This window comes from Phalacrocorax carbo, chromosome 2 (genome assembly GCF_963921805.1).
Source record: "Phalacrocorax carbo chromosome 2, bPhaCar2.1, whole genome shotgun sequence".
Lineage (NCBI taxonomy): Eukaryota > Metazoa > Chordata > Aves > Suliformes > Phalacrocoracidae > Phalacrocorax > Phalacrocorax carbo.
The window spans coordinates 105,749,280-105,769,482 of NC_087514.1; the positions used below are offsets into that span (position 1 = coordinate 105,749,280).

The window sequence follows — 20,203 nt, forward strand, 5'->3', positions numbered from 1 at the left end:
AACATTGTCTCAGCTGAAACCATGACACCTGGTAGCGGTGGGGAAGAGGAAAGGCCCGTCAGAGAGCTCTTTTCTCTCTGCTTTCTCACGAGTGCTGCCTTTCTCCCTCACCATCCCTTCACGCTGGGCACGGTACCCCGCCTAGGGGCAGAGTCTGGGCCTGGCCCCTGCCAGGGGATGGTGGTTTCTGCTTCACGGGGCCCCTCGTATTGGAAGAAGAAAATTCCTCGAGACATCAGTGCCGGGACCGATACGGATGTTTGGATTCGTGCGTATGTCCCGTGAGGTGCCGGGAGGTTTTGCTCTAAAGTGAGCTCTTCGGCCCTGGCTCCGGCAGCGCTGTGGAAAGAGGCCAGCCAGGCGCCCCCGCTGCGAGGCCGCGGCTCCCGCCCGCGCCGGGGCAGCAGGACGGCGGCTGCCATCGCCACCCCGCCACGGAGCCCTCTGGGCAGCGGCCGCCCTTCCCCTGCCTGACTCCGGCCCGGGCCCGCCCTCGGCCGCACCTCCGGCGGCGGGCGGGGCCGGCGGCGCGCTGGGCGCCGCCATGCGATTTCGGGCTAAAATCGTGGACCTCGCTTGCCTTAACCACTTCAGTCGTGAGTACGGTAGGGTGGGGGGGACGCAGTGCGGCTGTGCCTCGGTGAGCGGCCGGGGCCGCCTTTCCCGGGGTAAGGGAAGAGGAAAGGCTGTGGGCGCCGGCGGCCCCGGGCCGTGGCGAGGCCCGGACGGGGGCCCTGGGCCCTGGGCCCTTTCGCGGCGGGAGGCGGCGGGCGGCACTTCCCTTCGCCCCGGGGTGTTTGGGAGTGTCCGCAGCAGCACGAGCTGCGTTTTTGGAGACGGAACGTTCCTCCGTGTCCCCGCCGCGGGACGAGGTGAGGCGGTTGCTGTAACCTCCCTCTCCCTCTGCCAGGTGTCGTTAACACAATCGCCAAGTTAGCCAAGATCTGCACCCTGCGCCTTACCGTCAGCAAGCTGTATTTCATCCTCTCCGATAAAGTGGCGAATGGAGGCGTCAGCATGTGGTGTGAGCTGTGCCAGGTGAGCCCGGGGGAGCCGGTTAACCGCATGTCGTTGAAAACCCGAGCATGCAGTTGGCTCTAGTATAAGAGGTGCGTTCCTTGTGCACTTATCCCTTGCCCAAGATGTGGTAGGTCCCTCAAGGCCTGTTCGGTCACTGGAGGCCCTCTGTTTTGCAGGGCTGCCTTTTAGTTGCGCAGGGCTGGTGTTTCTGGCTAGGCATCCCCTTTACCTTGGTTGCCGCTTCAGTGTAAAGCTTCAGTGCGTGCTGGCCCACAAGGGTGTGCCCAAAACTGGAAATAGGAAAGTGTAACTCACCTGTTGTACACCTTGTTTTGAGGACCGATAGGTGTTAGGGGAGGATCTGAAATAAATAGGTTTAGCCTAAAGCAATGGGCCTTCGTGCTTATGCAGCCTGTCTTGATTCCTGCAGGTGATGCCAGGCAGAAGAAAGCTTCCAGTTGTACACATGCAGTTCTAAGCTTAAGGTCTGATAGGTAAAACTTGCCCCTCTGTCTTTTTTTATTATTATTTTTATTTGCTTTATTTTATTTCCCAACTTTAAAAAATTGTAGGGGAATGTCTTCGATGAATTTCAGATGGAAGGAGTAGCTTTGGAGCACAATGAAATCTATTTAGAGCTGGTGCCCGAGAACCTGTCGAGAGCATTAAAAACTGCCCAGAGTGCTAAGGCAGTGAAGATCAAGTTGACTAACAAACACTGTCCCTGTCTCAGAGTTTCTGTGGAGCTGGTAAGTGCAACCATGCATTTTATTAAGAAAAAGCTCTTAAAAATTAAGTGCCTTCCTAAGATCAAATTAGGAGCTTTGGTAGTCTTTGTAATTCTAGAAAACCACATAAAGAAAAATCACACTGTTTTCCATTTCACTAGCCTTCCCTGACATCATGCTTGGTAGCACAAAGAACCAGCTTCATATTTTCCAAAAGGCAAGGAAAATGTGGAGGAAGAATGAAAGCATCTGTGATTGAAACACCTTTTTCTAATGTCTATTTTTCTTGGTTCCTTCATTCTCCAAGTCTTCTGTGGATTATTGCCCCCTCATTGAAGCCATTAGGTGAAGGAGGTTTCATTGTGGTGTTTGGCTCTTTGTTTTGCTTCTTATTGTCCTGCCATTCCATTTCAAACTGCTGCCTTCTGACTTTTTTCTGATAACACCTCTTCACTGATTCTCTTCTTCAGCTCTAAGGATATCTTATAGATACTAATGACTGATACCTCACAACCTCTTCCTTACTCAAAAGCAATCTGCTTAATAGTGGACCGATAGGAACCTGTGAAACACCCAGAGTGGGTCTGAAAAACTTGAATTCAGAATTCAAGTCTTGTTTTTAACTGCAAGAGCATCTTCTCTCTCTCCCTCAAGCCATCCTTTTCAAGCAGCAGTAGGATTGTGACACATGACATTCCTGTGGGGGTTATTCCCAGAAGATTATGGAATGACTTCAGAGAGCCCAGTGTGCCAGACTTTGATGTAAGCCTCTGTTTTTATATTCCCTATGGAAAGGGGAGGTTGCAAGTGGAATGGTATTGCTGTGGCATATGCTACCGGTTGGTTTTGCAGAGGAGGTGAACAGAAAGAGGGAGGGCTGGAGGCTAGAGGTTTAGAGAGGGATGGGACATGGCTTTCATCTTACAGAGTCCAGAAATGGACAGAGCAGGTGGTTACCAGCTGTTGCTGTGATATTCAGTGTGAAGGAAAGGAGGGATAAAGGACTTGCATGACTTTGGAGCTGTTCCTGCCTAAATGCCTCCAAACCACAGAGGTTTAGACTGTTTCAGCTGTTTAGGTACCAAATGGCCCAAATAATCTGTTATTTCTGAAATTCATGGCCTATCTGGCAGAGTTAGAGATATATGTGTTTACTTCGGATTTTTGTGTATCTTTATATCCTTTTTGACTTTTAGCAGAGTTGCAAGGAAAGGTCTTTGTGTAGATGTGCTCCTGTTTGAACTTACGGATGTCTGCTACCTCTATAGCTAAGAGTATTTAAATTCTGAAGAATACACTTCTTCTGAGTTTCTACTCAGTAGAAGCTTGATGTATTTTTTTTCTGTTATTTCAGATTTACACTGATACAATTCCAGAAATTATTACAGTAACATGGGAATCATGTTCTTTCCTTTTTGGCTATAGTACCTTGTTAGCAGTTAATAACTGCTCGGTAACACTGATGTGGGTTTATGTGAGAATCTAATCTGCAGAAACCTGTCTCTGTTTTGAACACGGTTTTGGGATAGTATATCTGAAGCAATTGCTAGAGTGATGGCCTGTTGGTATTATGGGAAAGAGTTCCTCTGTTCCCGAGTCATTTGCTGATATCAGTTAAACGTTTTGCTCCCTGCATTCAGTATATAACTTGAGTCCAAAATAAGATAGAATTGAAGGGAGAAATAAATACATCATATCCCAGTCATACATGAAATATTTGGGTGAATGCAGTTCTTATGTCTTTCTAGGTCAGTATTTACCTGCCAGTGCTGAAAACAATGAAGAGTGTTGTGGAGAGAATGAAGAATCTCAGCAATTCCATTGTAAGTTAAGATGCTTCAGGCATGTGTCCTATCTTGGACATAGGATGTTTCCCTGTTGCCCAAACTGGTTCCCTCATGTTATATCTTATTTTGGGATGGGTCAGACATTGAACTAAAGGCACCTGAAGACTGTAAAGACTGAAGAGAATGATGGGGTTTATTTTAGGGTTTACACTGAAGAGCTCATCCTGGGCTTCCCAGAAAGTGGTGCTCTCTACTGAATCCTTGAAAGCACATGGCATTGTGTTGCTACAAGCCACTCTATAGCTGGTAAGAAATTGCAGTCCTTCAGGAAGTTGGCTGGAGACTTGCCAGGTGATTTCATTAAAGAAATGCCTATTAAGTGAGTGAGTTAGGTGTCTGTGTGAATGAACTTCACACAGGTAAATTTGAGGTAGGATTTAAAGGCAATCCTACTAATAGCTCTGGGATGTCAGCCTGTGCTTCAGACTGGTATGGTGGGTTTCCAGTCCACCCTTTTTTTCTGGAGTGCTGGTGGGCCTTCTATTGAAATAAGCCCTCTGCAGTTAGCCAGAAAAGGGTTTGGGGGGTTTTTTTGTATTTTTTTTAAAGTTGTTGCTCACAGTCACCAGAATTCACTGACATGAGAATTAGTAAGTAAGCATAGAGCTTTGGAATGGTTTTGGGGCTGTTCATACCAATTTTGATAAATGGGAAGTTTTCTGTTAACTGAGAATCCTGATATCAGGATAGTCTCAGTCTTCCAAGGCTTGGAAGAGTTGAGAGATTACCCTGGCTTTATGACAGTCATCCTGCAAATACAAGAATAAGCACTTCAAACTATTTTCCTTTGTTAGACTTTCCTTTGTAGACTTTTAATTTTTCTGTCTCCTTGCTTCCCCCACATCCTCAGTGGAACTGCTTACACACAACTGAGCACAGTGTATAACTGCTTTGTTTCCAGGCTTGAGGATCTCTTCTCACATAGGACTGCTGTATGATGGGATTGGACTTTGGTGTTCAGCAACACTCAGAAGAAGTAGCATATCAACACTGGGCATACCCGCCTTCCTAAGTTCTTTACCTCCTGCTCTGAAGCTGGAAAATAAATAAACCTCTGTGAAATAGCTTTGATAGCTCTAAGGGAGGAGACAGACTACATGCATCTTCTACATGCTTTCCTGTTGCTAAAGAACAAAAACATCAAGCGTCACAATTAAATATTTTTGCTAGTTGCATCCTGGTAGTAAAACTGGTCAAGATCAGTGCTGCAAAAAGGACTTAGAAGCTCTTTCAAAGAGTATTTGGCCATTGTTGGGGAGCATTTATCTGAGGGCATCTCCCATTCTATAGGAGATTTTGGTTGTGGCATGAGCCTCTCAAAATTACTGAGAATTCTTCTAATCACAGAAATCAAGGGCTTAGATGTGCTTTAGGAATCCTTTGATCTGCTTGGGATTTGTGTAAGATAATATATAGCCTCCTTCTGGTCAGGACACTTTGTCAGGATGGGATTTGAAAGCTTTCAGCACTTTTCTAGGTTTTGTAGCTCTCCTGCTTGGAGTTACTGCTCTGGTGCAGCTGTTGCCTGTTCTTAAGTCTTGGAAAGCAAAACTGCAACTGCAGGTCAGCTCTTGGTGCATCCCATTTTCTAGGTGTATCATATGGAGTGTGTAGGTACCTCTCTGTTGAAAAGCCAAACGGAAGTACAGGGAACCTTGCATTTCTCCAGCTTCAGTCTCTTATTTCCAAACCTTTCCTCAGCACATGAACTTCCCAGTACTTGTTGTGAAGGTACTGGAGAGCAATTGAATTTCTTTCTCTTCATAATTTCAGGGAGGTTTGTCTAATCCACACAGGAATGATGAGAAATGCATTTTGTAGCTGCACATTCAAATGTCCAAACCATGTGAAGGCACTGAATTGCTTCTGGAAGCTTGTATTTGAACAAAACTGCACTTCATTCTTCTGTAATTCTGCAGTGTGAAAGTGGCTTGTCTAAAATTGAGATTGGTTGAATTGCAGGTGATTGAAGCAAACTTGAGTGGAGAAATGAACTTGAAAATAGAAACTGACTTAGTATGTGTAACAACACATTTTAAAGACTTGGGAAATCCTCCTTGGGGTAAGTTTCCCTGTTTGTTGCCTCTCGTGTCTTTCTCATCTCATTACTTAAGTGTGATGCTGATAACAGTACTCACCTTCTGTTAGTCCTTACAAAATAGCATCAAGTACTTTGAAGTATTCAGACAAAACCTTGAAAAGTGGTCAACAGCTGTTTTATGTTTGTGGGGGGAGTCTCTTCCAGTATCCTTGCTAACTTTGTAGGAAAAGTAGGCTTTCTCTTCCATGCGCTGCTGTCTCTGAAAAACAACCCATTTGAATACCAGCTGTTCAGTGATTATCAGGTGTGTCCTTATAGGCGTTGAAACTCCTTCTGATGTTTTGACTAGTGTTGTCGTCTTATGCTTTTAGCATCAGAGGATGGATGTCAAAGTTCTGCTGAAGGCAGAGATCTGGAAAGCATGGCTGAGGCACGCATAGACATCAAGAAGCTGCAGCAGCTGCTTGCTGGACAGCAGGTCAATCCCACAAAAGCATTGTGCAGTAAGTTCAACAGCTGTGCTTGCAAACTCCAGTTAAGGAGGGATGTTTGCTATACTTGTAGTCTCAGCAAAACAGCATATCTTCTGTTTTGTCTGTTTGAAACTTGACTATTTTTACTGTACCTGAGGACTTTTAATATTTCTATTTTTAGGCAATAAGCTTCAGGCCTTAAGCACTTGGGGAAGGAAAAAACAATAAAAAAAACCAAGCCAGGTCCTTTTATAAGTATCAAGTTGAATACACAGTCTGACTAACCATGGGTGTCTTTCTGTTGTCTTTGTTTTGATGTTAATATTTTTATTAGTATTTTGAGGTTGTTTTTTTTGTTTGTTTTTGGTTTAAGTCTTAAAGCCCCTAGTTTCTAGCAGAAAAACTGGGATTTACTGACATGTTTGTTTTGTTTGGTTTTTTCTCTTCTCAGATGCTTTCTTACATTCAGCACCAAATTAATTCTAATACCAAAATGCTTTTTATGCAGTTAGTGTTTCTAACCATAGAAACGATATGTTCTTTCCAGCAGAAGCCTATGCAGGGCTTTGTAGCCTATTTTGATAACTCTGTATACTTTTCGTGAGAACTTCTGTGTGTTATGGTTTAGTGCAGATGCGAAGAATTTCCCAAGGAAGATTTAAGTCATGGGTATAGCATTATATGCCTATACATTACATATTTCCTTTTTGGTATCAGCTTTCATAGACTCTTTAGTAATGGTTCATAGACCCTTAAGGATTTAAATATTAACAGATATGTCTAGTCATCCTTCTGTCATAAGTGGTAGAAGCATTGTATTCTTATGGTGGCATTCTCTAGAAGATGTAATTTTAATGTATTTTTCCTGCTTTAAACTGCCTTTTTTTTTTTTTTTACAGATATTGTAAGTAAAAGAATTGTCCACTTCATCTTGCTACACGAGGATGTTTCACTTCAGTATTTTATTCCGGCACTTGCCTGAATGTTTTGGAATCTGGGTCATTTTCTGACCTGAGGCCTTTCCACAAAGTCTGAAAACATTCATGAGTTGCTGGAGTACTCTCATGTGACATGCTGTTAGATGCAGCCATCAGATGGACATTATTTATGTATTTGTAATCACTTCCTCCAGAAGGCCATTTTTGTGAAGAGTTACATGCTACAAAAGGCACACTGCTGGGGAGTTGGCATATCCGAGTGTTATGGGGAGCAAAATTGAAATTTGTACGTGCTTTTGGGATACTTTGAGCTGTGGGGAAGGCAATGTAATTTTTTTCTTTCTCGTCAGCAAACATAAAGGGAGAAGTGACCTCTGGAGCTGCTGCTGTATTGGACAGTGCAGCTCCAAGTTAAGGGATATCTGAGCAAGCTGTTGTACCTCCATGGAGCAGGAGAGCCCTGTGGAAGGTTGACAGATTGGTGTTTGCCTGGGCAGGTGAGCACAGCCCTCCTGAAGTGGTGCTGGATAGACAATGATGTATATGGACTCGATGCTGCTGCATGCTGTGCAGCAGAAATGTGTCTGAGGCTGATGAGCTTCCTGTGGCTGCCAGCATGTAACAGGATGAAACATGCTAAGGAGCACCAACAGCTCAGCAGCATCTGTTTGCACCTGGCTATATCTTTTGATCTGACTTGCTCCAACATACCTCAGTAGTTCTGTTAGTTCTTGAACTGATGTGTTTAGCTCTTGGTCTGAGAGGATGAGATAAACAGTCTGAATTAGCCTTGTTAATGTGGGCAGTGAAGGTCTCTATGTACAGAATTAGTATCCTATGAGGACATGTGTGAACACAACAATTGGTGTGAAATAAAGGACATGTTATCTGAGGAGGACATTTTTTCCCCCTTTCCAGATGGAAAGCACTGTCAAGAGCATGACTAAGTTGCACTGACAGGAGCACTGCCCCTGCTTCTAATTCTTGGTTATCTTCTGAGGTCTTTTCCTCCTTATTCCATGTATGACTCTATTTGTTACCCAGCCATGTTCCATATAGCCTTTGGTATTCCACAGGGTTTTGAATATCTTGTGGAACTTCTTGTTTTAGAAATACTGAATGAGTCTTTGCTGCAAAACAGGACTGGAAATTTCTGCTAGGCAGCAACTCTTGTCATGGTCAGAAGTGTTGGATTTGTTTGTTTTTCCCAAGGGCCATTGAGGTTAAGGGAGCAATTAATCTTTCTGTTCTTGAAGATGCAAATGGTCAAGAGAAGGCTGAAGGAGAGGCAGTGGCCTGGGAATGTTAGCTTCTTTGCCTTCTTCCACCATTGCTATCAGAGTAACCAGAAATCATCTTCCAAACCCTGTTAGTTTTCATGGACAACTGCAGTTGCCCCCAAAATTGGTGTAAGATGAAAACAGCTGTATACCAGGTTACAGTAATTGCATTTTTTTTAAGAGGTATGTGGTAAATATTCCTGGGTTTTTTCTTGAGGAGGGGGAAAACTGTTGAAGTATGATACAGAGTATGCACTAGACAGTAGGTTTTGAAATATTTGGATTTTCTTCTTTAAAAATGCATTCTGTATAACCTGATGGAAATGGCTTTTTCTGATCTAGCATAAAAATTAGTAATAATGGCCTCAGCTGTGTGGGCTCTGATTGTTATTTTTAAAAAGAAGTCAGAAGTTATAATTGCAAGAAAATGTGTTTGGTGTGGTTTTTTTTTTTAATAAATAAAAGCAGGGGTACTGCTGCTACAGGTCAGTTGTATGCAGTGAGATGACCATTTCATATTCTGGAGTGGAGGACATGCAGCAATCATACTCTACAGAATGAATCACAGAATGGTAGGGGTTGGAAGGGACCTCTGGAGATCATCTTGTCCAACCCCCCTGCTTGAGCAGGCACACCTAGAGCAGGGGGCACAGGAACACGACCAGGCAGGTTTTGAATGTCTCCAGGACAAGAGACTCCACAGCCTCTCTGGGCAGCCTGTTGCACTGCTCTGGCACCCTCACAGGAAAGAAGTTTCTTCTCATACTTAAGTGGAACTTCCTGTGTTCCAACTTGTGCCCATTGCCCCTTGTCCTGTCATTGGGCACCACTGAGAAGGGCCAAGTCCCATTGTCCTGACACCCTCCCTTTAGATATTTATAGGTACTGATGAGATCCCCCCTCAGTCTTATCTTCTCCAGGCTGAGCAACCCCAAGTCTCTCAGCCTTTCCTCATAAGGGAGATGCTCCAGTCCCCTGATCATCTTGGTAGCTCTCTGCTGGACTTGCTCAAGCAGTTCCCTGTCCTTCTTAAACCTGGGGGCCCCTGGACACAGTACTCCAGATGTGGTCTCACTAGGGCAGAGTAGAGGGGGAGGATAATGTCCCTCGACCTGCTGGCCACACTCCTTTTAATGCAGCCCAGACTATTGTTTGCCTTCTTGGCCACAAGGGCACATTGCTGGCTCACAGTCAGCTTGCCATGAACGTCCACCAACACTCCCAGGTCCTTCTCAGCAGAGATGCTTTCCAGTATTTCAGCCCCCAGCCTGTACTGGTGCAGGGGTTGTTCTTCCCCAGGTGCTGAACCTTGCACTTTATTTTGTTGAATTCCATGAGGTTCCCTCAGCCCAGCTCTTCAGCTGTCCCAGGTCTCATTGGATGGCAGCACAGCCTTCTGGTGTATCAGCCACTCCAGTTGGTGTGCTTCCAGCCACTCCCTGGTGGTCCCTGAGGTTTGCATCTTTATTAGTTGCAATGTCCCATTTTGCCTGTGTTACAGGTTGACCCCAGTAGGCTGCTCAGACCCACGCAGCTGCTCACTCGCTCCCCCTCCGGTGGGATGGGGGAAAGAAGTGGAAATGTGAGAACTCATGGGTTGAGAAAAAGACAATTTAAGTAAAGCAAAAGCTGTGCACGCAAGCAAAGCAAAATATGGAATTAATTCACTACTTCCCATTGGCAGCCATCTCCAGGAAAGTGGGGTTTCATCATGTGTAGCAGTTACTTGGGAGGACAAATGCCTTTACTCCAAATGCCCTCCCCTTCATTTTTCTTTTTTCCCCAGCTGAGCATGACACCATGTGGTGTGGGATATCCCTTTGGTCAGCTGGGGTCAGCTGTCCCTGCTGTGTCCCTTCCCAACTTCTTGGGTGCCCCCAGCCTATTTGCTGGTGGGGTGGTGTAAGACAGAAAGTTTTGACTCTGTGTAAGCTCTGCTCAGCAATAACTAAAATGTGTGTGCTATCAACACTGTTTTGGTCACAAATTCAGAGCATAGACCATATGAGCAGCTATGACAAAAATTAACTCTATCCCAGCCAAAAGCCATGTAGCCTGCAGTTTCTTGATAGCCCAACAATTAGTGTGAATGATTAGGGTCTTTTTTTTTTCATCTGGTTATTGTCTATGTTAATTCTAATTGGTCAGGTTTTATATCTGCGTGTTTGTCTCCTTTCTTTTCATAATCATCCCAATATAGGATGTGCTCAATCAGATAACCTTGCTGGAATAAACATTCTCACACTCCCACATACGCTGCCTCTCTTATCATTTGTCTATCAGTTTTGTGTCCTTTTATCTTTCTGTTTATGGTTTCCTCCTTTTCTATTGATTCTTTTTTTTGCACTGAAAAGGTCTTTTACCTGATACCCTTAAAGGAGCAGACACTCTCCATCCACATACTTGCAGTTTTCAATCCTTTCATCCTTATTCTGAAGACCAGCAGGTGATTTTATAGAAACAGAATCTGGTTATGGTTTATCATACAATATATACTTAAATGATTCTAGTTTTTAATTGTGGTATTCTGAAAGTTGGTATTAATGCTTGCAGGTGACTGTATACAAATACTTTCTTGTAGCTGTGAAACTTCCTGTGAAGGTTCTCTGAGGCTGCATGTACGTGGGAGCAGCTGGCTATTTCTGGCTTTTCCTTCAGTGAGCTCTGGTGCCAACTCTGTTCTGTTTCATCCTGTTTACTCCTGCTGTAGGCACACATGCATATACATGCTCTTCAACAGACTTACTTTATTTCACTCCAATAGTAGATAATTTGTGCTTAATTAGCATCTGTCTACAGAGTATACCGGATGAAGGACTTATATGTTTAAATAAGGGGATAAGACTAAATTCTGCAATGTGTCTGGCCTAATTCTACTTTAAATTTTGTCCAGAGCAATCAGCTTCTTCCTTGATGAGTCAATGGGATACCAGCTCCCAAAACTGTGCAGGCACAGAGCTATGTTTTAGATAAGTGTTATTTTGTGAACACATTATTTTGCATAAATAATGTACATATTGAAACCTCTACAAAAGGCTACTGAAGAGTATAGGAAGTCACTGACTTCCTCTGGTTACTTGCTAGACCCAGAAATCAAAACCTGGGAGAAAATGGGATTTTTCCCCTCCATTTTTAAAGGAGCTCCTACTTTTGTGTAAGACTGTTCTGCACATCCACTGTGGTAATGTATAGTGAGGGTGGTGAGTCGTAGGTATTGTTGAATTTCATTTCGGGATCAAAATTGTTGGATTTTAGTGTACCTGTTGGTATGCATCCCAAGCAATACTATACTTCATATGAGTGATCCCAGTTTATTTCTTGGTGCCTTCCTCAAATATCTGTTAATTTTAGAGGATGTTTCTTGGAAACACCTCTCTACAAATTTAGCATCTGTATAATACAGACTGAAAATTTGACAACTTGCTGTTGGCAGGCAGTATAAACAGTTCAGTGCAAATAAATTTACATTGGTGAGGACCTTACACTTTCTGCCTTGTTATTAAATCATTGGATTGGTGAGGCATTTGGGATCCTAATGTGGAACTGTTCTTGGAAGGGGTGAAATAATACCAATTTGTCATGCAGCTGAGAAGTTTAGGAGCAGTCTTGCCAAGAGAAGTGCATTTAAAACATTGTTTTGTTGTTGTGTACTAGAAAAATCTCAAGTACAGGCATGATGTTCCTGTGTATTGTTTTATTATCTGCAAAAAGACCCAAGGTTTACGGTAAGAATGTGGAGAAAAAGGATTAACATCTGCTAGTCTAAATTACTGAGTTCAGGTCTCTAAGTTTAGGAGAGCTGAGCAATTAGAATACTTTGTCAAACAGTACAAGTGATATGCATTCTGAAAAGTTGACTTGAAAAGGCTGCTCACCCACCCCTGGACCAACACCTGCTGCTCTCTGCTTTCCGAGTTCCTCCCCTGAGTTTACAGGCTGATGAACTTTTTTTTTCTTTGGAGCTGAGGAACTGATTCTGGGTGTTCCTGTCCCTGTCTTGTAAAACCCAGCAGGTTTTAATTCCTGCTGAGAAGCCGGATCCATGTATTCTCCAGTGAGAGGGTGGAGACAGACACTGAGGAAAAGGAGGGAAGTTGCTCTACCTCTGTGCTAACTTTTGTTACTCTGAAAAGCTGATTCACCAGCTCCTCGGATTCCCTCTGAACTTTGCGCACCTTTCAGTTGCTTTTCTGTCCTCTTAAAGCCTTCCTCTGATTTGTGGCTTGAATGTGTGTACCAAGGCCTTATATGTGTATGTTCTGCTGACAATTTGCCCTTCACTGAGATAGGTTTTTTTCCCCTCCTTTTAGTGAGAAGAGCCCTCCTTTATATCACAAGATGTTTATTGAAGCCACTTGTATGCCTGTGCTACCTTGATATTGCTAAGCAGTATATGATAGAAGACACTTTTGCTCTGTTGCTGGAGGTGATGTTGTTGACCTTTTTCTGAGCTGGTACATACTTGGAGTAGTTACTCCTGGACATGAGTATCTAGTACACATTGTTATGTGTGTACTTTTTGTATGTTTACTGGAAGATTGTGCCTTAATTTTAACCCAACACCTGTTACATTAACACCTCTGCAGCCAAGTCAGAGCTGTTGCTTTTTATGTCATTTTGAACTGACAAGTTCCTACATTGCATTGGTATATTTTGGTTCTGCTTCCTAAGGGAATGGTGCTGCGTTTTGCTGTTGTTCTGTTTAAATTTCATCCGTGTATGTAATTCTAGTCCTTCTGATGACCTAGTTCTTTTATAGCATTCTAGCTCTCCTGTCCTCTTCATCCATTTTGCACCAGGAGGTGCTGGGTTGTTATGATCCCAGTAAAAAAGGCACTCGGACACCGTAAAGTATCACTTAAAATACCTCTTATTAAAGGTAACACTATAAAGAAAGAGAGGCTAGTATAGATAATCTTACATCCCTTCAGATGCTGGCAACACTGCATTGTGCAGCGTCAAACAGGCCTCTGACCAGTGCACAGCACGCTGAGCAGATCCCATCCGTGGAAGGGTCATCCCATTTTGGGATTCTTACTATGCCTCCGTTTGCACGGAGAGTGGGACATGTTAGATCTTGGCCCATGAATCTTGGGATGCACTGGACCTGGCATGAGGAGAATGTGTTGGAAGAGTGCTTGGGTGCAAGGGAGAGTTGATAGCCATACTTCCACGCCTGGCCTACAGAAGGGAGCATGTTTTCTGGCATAGAGAAGGGAAGACAGAACATACCTTACTCAGCCTCCAAACTGGGAGAGTGGTGCATAATGTGGTGGTAGGGATATCTTGCTGCAAACTGGAGGCAGGCAGGCGGGCTGACAGCTCCCAGGTGTGGCAGGGCATCCCATCCTCCATCATACCTGCTTCCCACCCAACCGAAGGAACAGTTTTCTTGTGTTTTCTGATGATGTTCTCCCCAGGTTACATGACATTTGTTTTCAAGGGATGAATTAAAGAGTTATTACTTCTTTCAACATTCCCTTTTATTTGGATGAAATGGGTGTCATGGCAGCTGTGCTTCTCACAAAATGAAAGTTACAAGATAGTGGAGGATCCATCCCAGCACAATAGTGTTGTTAAATATTAATGATTTTTTTTCTTCTAAAGAGTCTCTACTTATTTATTGCAATCAAAGAGCTTGAAAACCTAGTGCAGGTGTAATTAACATTCAAAACGGAGGCAAATAGGAGAAATGCTGAAGTTATATTCAGCTTATATTGCTGAAGTGCTAGTTTTGCTTATTTTTTGTAGTAGGCTGGCTGAGTTGACTGTAATTCTTTGGATTAATTTCAGAGTAGTGTGATTACCATTGATCTATACTTAAATCACAGTATTGTCCAGAAACATTAACCAAAACAGTTGTTCTGGGTGCCATGCAAATTGGAAGTTACTATGGAGCACAGAAATAGGTTTTTACAGAGGCTTGTAATACTGATCTGTTGATCTTTCGAAAACTAGTGGAAAGCCCTCACTATTGCCATTAGATATTGCCTAAGATATCCCCATCCATTTTGTATCAGACACTGTATTAATTTCCTATTGCAGGGCCTTGGTTTTCAAGAAATCTTTACATGTAAGTGTTAACTGTCAATTTTGATACAATACCAACCCCTGCTATTTTATATTCTTTTCATTCCTTTTTTCAAAGTATGTCTTGGAGGAGCACTGAAGAGGGTGAGAATATAGAACTCTCTGAACCAACCACCAGCTGCTAAGATAGTAATGAAAAATAATAACTTTCCTTACCAGTTATTTCATTCTAGCACTGTGGGGTTAACACAGAAAGTTATTTGCTCCACCATATCACATGCTACCTCACTCCTGGCTAAATAGAGTTTAAGTTCAGATGCTGCAGTATCTGCTCTGGTCTGACATTTAGCAGTACTTCTATTTAATCAAATTTCTTGCAACACCCAAGGTTCTGTCAGCGTTAGGTAACAAGTGTAGACAAACTTGAAATGTCAAAGGGTAAATTCTAAATATAAGACAGGGGATTTAGACAAGATGTTGGCCTTGCCCCACCGTCTGTCCCAGGGACCAGAAGATGCTCTCCATCCTTCACATCCAATCCCATCTGCCTTGTTCCGGCATGAGACAATTCTGTGGAGCAGCCTTACACAAGCAAGTCTTCTGCCCTGTTGAGAAAGCCCAGGAGGAAGTTAGGTATATGTTACATTGCTTTTGACTTGCTCCTGATTTTTCAGATGTACTTGCTTTTAAAGTCACCTCCACATTGAACTCTGTCTGGCCCCAAACAATTTTTATATCTTTACATTGAGTCATAATAGTTATTAAAGAGCCCAGGCCCTTCATGACTCTTGGATTTGATTCTTGACTCTGTGTATCTTCCATGAAACTGTATCAAGCTCTACATTTTTGCTCTATCCAAATTTACATGTGCCATCCAATATTTGGATATATTCCTCAGTTACAAGGTAATAAGAGTTAATTCAGAGAATGATGGCAAGTGTGAGTTCGATTAAAACAAGCATTTTAAGAGGTAGCTATGAATATTGCTCCTAAGCATCTTCAGAGATGTATGGAATTTCTAGAAGATCCTGACATCAACTATATTTCTTCACACGCAGACAGATTTTGTCCAATTCAAAGTTAAATCTTGCTCTGAGTGTGTGGTTTATGTGTTGGGCTTTTTGGTTCCCCTCCTCCTTGATGTTTGTAGCAAGTGATAATAATGTGTAGCCATGCAATGGCTGAATAACGGTCTGACAAACTGAATCCATTTGGCACTTTTTGTAACCATCCAAAACAGACTTACGTCTTACAGGTTCAGCATCTGAGAACACTTTACAAATCTTTAGATCTATTTCACATTGTTTATATTTGTTATATATTTTGGTTTCCTGTTTACATCTATACGGTTAAATTCTGCAGCCACCACTAAGGTCTCGTTAGACTGAACTTCTACAGTCATAGGCTCAACCCTTTGCTGAAGTGGGTAGCAAAAATCTCTCTACCTTCAAGAAAGCATTTTCATGTGAGCCAATGAATTGGTATAGAAATGTACCTATAACCTTCTCTTGATTTCCTTGCTTTTTGTTTACACACTACTATATTGCTGTTCCTTATTTTTATGCTGCTTTAGAAAAAGACTTTGCATAATTTTTTTTAATGCCACAGCAATTCAAAAAGGGTGAAATTTTGATTAGAAAAAGAAAACAATAGAGGGTGCTAAAGAGCTGTGGAAAAATTACTCCACTGTCTCCTAAGAAAAAGCTAGGAACAAGCTGTGGACCTCAGTTAACACTTGTAAGATGGCGTGATTTTTTTATAGTCTTTCATAAATGACATCTCCCAAATGGGCAGGTTGCCAGTGACTAAATGTAAGACTGGGATTGTTTAAACTTTGTAAGCTATGGAAGAAATATTGTTTCTAGAGCAAGTATCATGAATAACCCAGGTTCGAATCATTTAGGCATAGACTGGGAGAGATGCTGAACTCAACTGAGATTAGGCGGCTAAATAGCTTACAGGATCTGGCCTTAAGCCTCTTTGTGCTTCAGTGCTTCATCTGTAAAACAAGAATCTTTTTACTGGGTGTGATATGTGGCAAGTAAATGCTTCAAGGATTTCTGGTGGTTTTGGCTTCTCTGATAGAAGCCTAAATCTAAATTCTAGCCTTCACTTCATAGGTATTTACTCAGGAACATCTTTATTCATGCACATTTCTCGGTGAATAATCAGGGAAATAAACTGTTGGAATGTGTGTGGGCTGGTGCCATAAATGTTTGGCTCTCCTTTCCTCAGGTGGGAGGACACACGTTCAACTCATAGTTAATTAATAATTAATCCCTCACTTTGTGATGCACTATTGATGGCAATCTGAAGTACAATTTATTGCAGTTCACTAACAGAATGTTGGACTTCCCACCTTTTGTACTAAGTTATTGGCTAATTAGCTGATCTTTTTTACACTTAAGAGAGTTAAAGACTGTATTCTATGAGCTTGTATGGTTTACTCTCATGTCATATAACTATGGAAGATGCCAAGCTGGAGCTTCAAGTAATTTATTCTGGTGTTCAAGAATCAGATAGACCTCCGGAAATGGAAACTGTAGGATACTAAATGTAATCAGTAAAATGCCAGGAGCCTTTTCCAAAAATGAAAACAGACAGGAAAAAATTGTCTTATGTTATACAAGCAAAAGTTAAATCACACTCAGATCTTAAAGCATTTTAAATGGTGTCCAGGCATATGCTGGTACTTGTATAATTTGCAGCAAAAACTAGGAACAACTTTAGTCTTTGTGTCACTCTAAATAACTGGCAATGTCAGTAACCGCTAGAAGAAAATCACTTACCAACTGTCACTTTGAGGAATTTATCACTCCTCAAAGAACATAGAAGCAAACTCAGGAAATTATCTCTAATTTTGTGAAATAGTATGGAATAATTTGTACACAGGTCTTAGACTTCTGAGCAGCTCATAAATATCTGTTAATTTATAGTGGCCAGCTCTCAGCTGGCATAAATCAGTTTAGTCCATTTGAAATCAGTAGTTATGCCATTTTATGCCAGCTGAAAGATATGGCTTTGTGAAGCTTTCAATAATTCAGATCAGGGAGGTGGTCTGCCTAGTGGCATGGGAACCCTCTTCACACTTGTGACATTTCTTTTGGAAGCTGAAAATAAATCCCAAATTCCAGTCATGACATTTGAATTTCCAGAAGGTGCTGGTATTTCTGACGGAGACATGCCATTGGCATAGGGTTTTGTTTTGATTTGGCTCGGTAGCTATTTGATTAGTGGTATCCATGAGCCTGTGTGGCTTCAGCACAAGACTGAATATTAACAGAATGGAGGGCACCTAGTTCCTCTGGGGCAAAATTAATCCTCATGGCAGTTTTCGTAGACAAAAAAGTTGCAGAGCTCCTGCCTGAGGCCCAGGCCGGTGTGCCAAACAGGATCAAGCAGACTCACAGTTACCAAAGGTTTTCCACTGCTCTGAGACTGGGCTTCCTCTCAGGGTCTGGGACTCAGTGAAGTGCTTGTTTTTCAGGAGGTGGTACTGATCCCTGCAAAGCTTGTCCCCCTAGAAGTTGTTTCGGTGTCAGAGATTCAAAAGGGCATTTTGGACAGAAGGATTGTATTCAGTAATGTATGAGTAGGAGACATGAAGCACATGCAACACGTTCTTTGCTTCATTCTAGTCTGAAGATGCTTCCTTTTTGGGAGGCAACACATTTCGGAAGTTCAAATGTTTAAAGAAGTAGCAAAAAGGAAGCCCATTATGGGTCATTAAACCTCCACCATGGAGCTATACTGACTCCAAGTCTTTCCAGAAATAATTCTCAGAATTGTATCTTTTTGACCTATTTCATGTAATGTAGGCATCTGAGCTCCAGCCCTTCAGGCAGGGGTGGTAGTGTTGTCCAAAAATCTGGCTACAGCTTCAGTGCTCAAGTCAGCCAGAGGATCAGAAAGCAAGGTGTCCTGCATCTGTAACTGATGCTGTTAAAGGCAATTTCTGTATTGTTTTGGGATTCTTAGAGAACAAAAGTCATTACAGTGAGCCTTTCCCATCTCTGCCTTATCATCTTTCTGTCTCTGGGAGATAGGCAGAGACTCACTCTATATGTATTATATCAGAGTGGCTTCAGGACAGTTTCTGTGAGGGAACTTCCTTTCCAGGTCTTTGAACATTTCCCCTTGTTTGCAAGTTCACAATGTGACTCTTTAAGGCTGAAGTCCCAATGGGTGAAAATCTGTAAGTTTCCGTGAGAGATATTAGTTTGCATCAGATGGGCAGATGGGTCCTTAAATGCTACAACAGCACGGAAGATAGTGAAGGCAGATAGAAGATAGACCCCTTAGAGGGGGAATGAGTGATAAACTCCCTCAAGTATGGTATATGTTGCTAGAGTTGCCAATATTTTAATAAGAGGTGACTACAAAAACTTATTTCCTTCATTCTGTGATAGCCTGTGAGTTGCAGGGGATGAACATATTTACCAAGAGGAGAGAGGAGGCTGTGGAGACCCTATTCATTTGGACTGTTCTTTTACACAAAACCACTTTCTCACAACTAGACTAGTTGACAAATGAGCGTCTATTTGGCTACTTTGCACTGGTGGCACGGAAAACTCATCACACACAGACAGGGTGCTCTGTCTGATCACCATCACTTAGGCTTGAAGTAGACGGAGGTAATCCTTCCCTGTGGATTTGCTATGTACTCAAACTCAAAACACCTGTACAATATATAAGCGGGTGATTTGGATCTGTAGGGTGTTGCTTTTTCAAAGGACCTCAACACCTTCTGTTTTCTAGCCCAGTTCAAGCATATGCTTTGGAAGTCCACTGATTTTAATGAGAGTTAAGGAACACTTCAAGTTAAGGATGAATTTATTGCTAGGCTGAATGTTTTGCCAAATAATGTCCTAAAATACATAAGCATGGAATTTCAACATCGTCTTTGACACAATTTCACTCATTTTTGAAGCGTAAACCACACGTTCAGGCTTGACTGAAGGAGTATTACCAGACAGTGATAGCACTTTTGCAAAGAGTTTTCACAAGAACAAGAAAATATGGGAGAGTTTTATTTCATTTACTAATGTATAGGAGGATTGTTGCTATAATGTTAAAGGAGAAAGTCTCATAGATGTGGAAAGAAATCTGTTCTGCTGGTGTCCTCTTTCCAGCTTTATGCCAATACATCCATACTTTGAGATCCAACACCATCACCCCCCTCCTCCCCGTCAAAAAAACCTGCAGCTCTGTACATCTGGAAAGTTTAATGTACTTGGTTTGTGCTATGCTATAGCAATCCTGCCAGTGAAATGGTGGGGATGATTATTCACAATTTTCTCACTGTTAAATTAAATCAGAGAACTCTGTCATGCAATAAGTTAGAATGAGAGGGTGAATTTCATCCTCCTACTGCTGGTAGTTGTTACATGTATTATACCAAAATGACAAGAATCTTTTAATGGAGGATTTGTAGGGACTGGACTTTGACAGTGACACTGAATTTTTGAATTCAGTAAAGCTCTTCTTGGACAATGGAAGGAAGTAGCTGTCAGAACCTAGGAGAAAACTAATTTTCTGATATAATAACTGATTTATGCTACCAAGACCAAGCCAGCAGAGGAACTGTTTAAAATTTAAACATTTATACCACCTAAGTTATAAAAAACAGGAGATAATTTACACTCTGGTGGTGTAATTTGGTGCTGCTCTATTGCATTCATTGTAGTTCAGTTGACTTCCACCCCCGAACAGGTTTGGTTTCTGATGAACTGTCCTTACCTTGGGAAGAACTCTGAGAGTTTCTTCATCAGATTTCGTTTTTTCTTTTTTCCACTGTACGCAGCAGCAGCATGGCTAATGGGAAGGAACAAAAAAATCTTTGTGAA

General features: G+C 42.3%; 1 protein-coding gene across 1 annotated transcript; it reads left to right on the forward strand.

Annotated features, from left to right (window-relative positions):
• The first annotated feature begins 488 nt into the window (after positions 1–488).
• HUS1 (HUS1 checkpoint clamp component) lies at positions 489–8,818 on the forward strand. The gene is made up of 8 exons (XM_064443791.1): positions 489–596; positions 911–1,038; positions 1,593–1,769; positions 2,403–2,510; positions 3,497–3,571; positions 5,558–5,657; positions 6,008–6,139; positions 7,009–8,818. The coding sequence occupies exons 1-8, from the start codon at positions 545–547 to the stop codon at positions 7,089–7,091; spliced, it is 855 nt and encodes a 284-aa protein (XP_064299861.1). The 5' UTR covers positions 489–544; the 3' UTR covers positions 7,092–8,818.
• The last annotated feature ends 11,385 nt before the right edge of the window (positions 8,819–20,203 follow it).

Excerpts from the sequence above, each read along its gene's own strand:
- HUS1 (XM_064443791.1), top strand. The coding sequence starts at position 545 with ATGCGATTTCGGGCTAAAATCGTGGACCTCGCTTGCCTTAACCACTTC. Across the intron at positions 3,572-5,557 it reads AGAATCTCAGCAATTCCATT|GTGATTGAAGCAAACTTGAG; the intron begins GTAAGTTAAGAT and ends GTTGAATTGCAG. Across the intron at positions 6,140-7,008 it reads TCCCACAAAAGCATTGTGCA|ATATTGTAAGTAAAAGAATT; the intron begins GTAAGTTCAACA and ends TTTTTTTTACAG.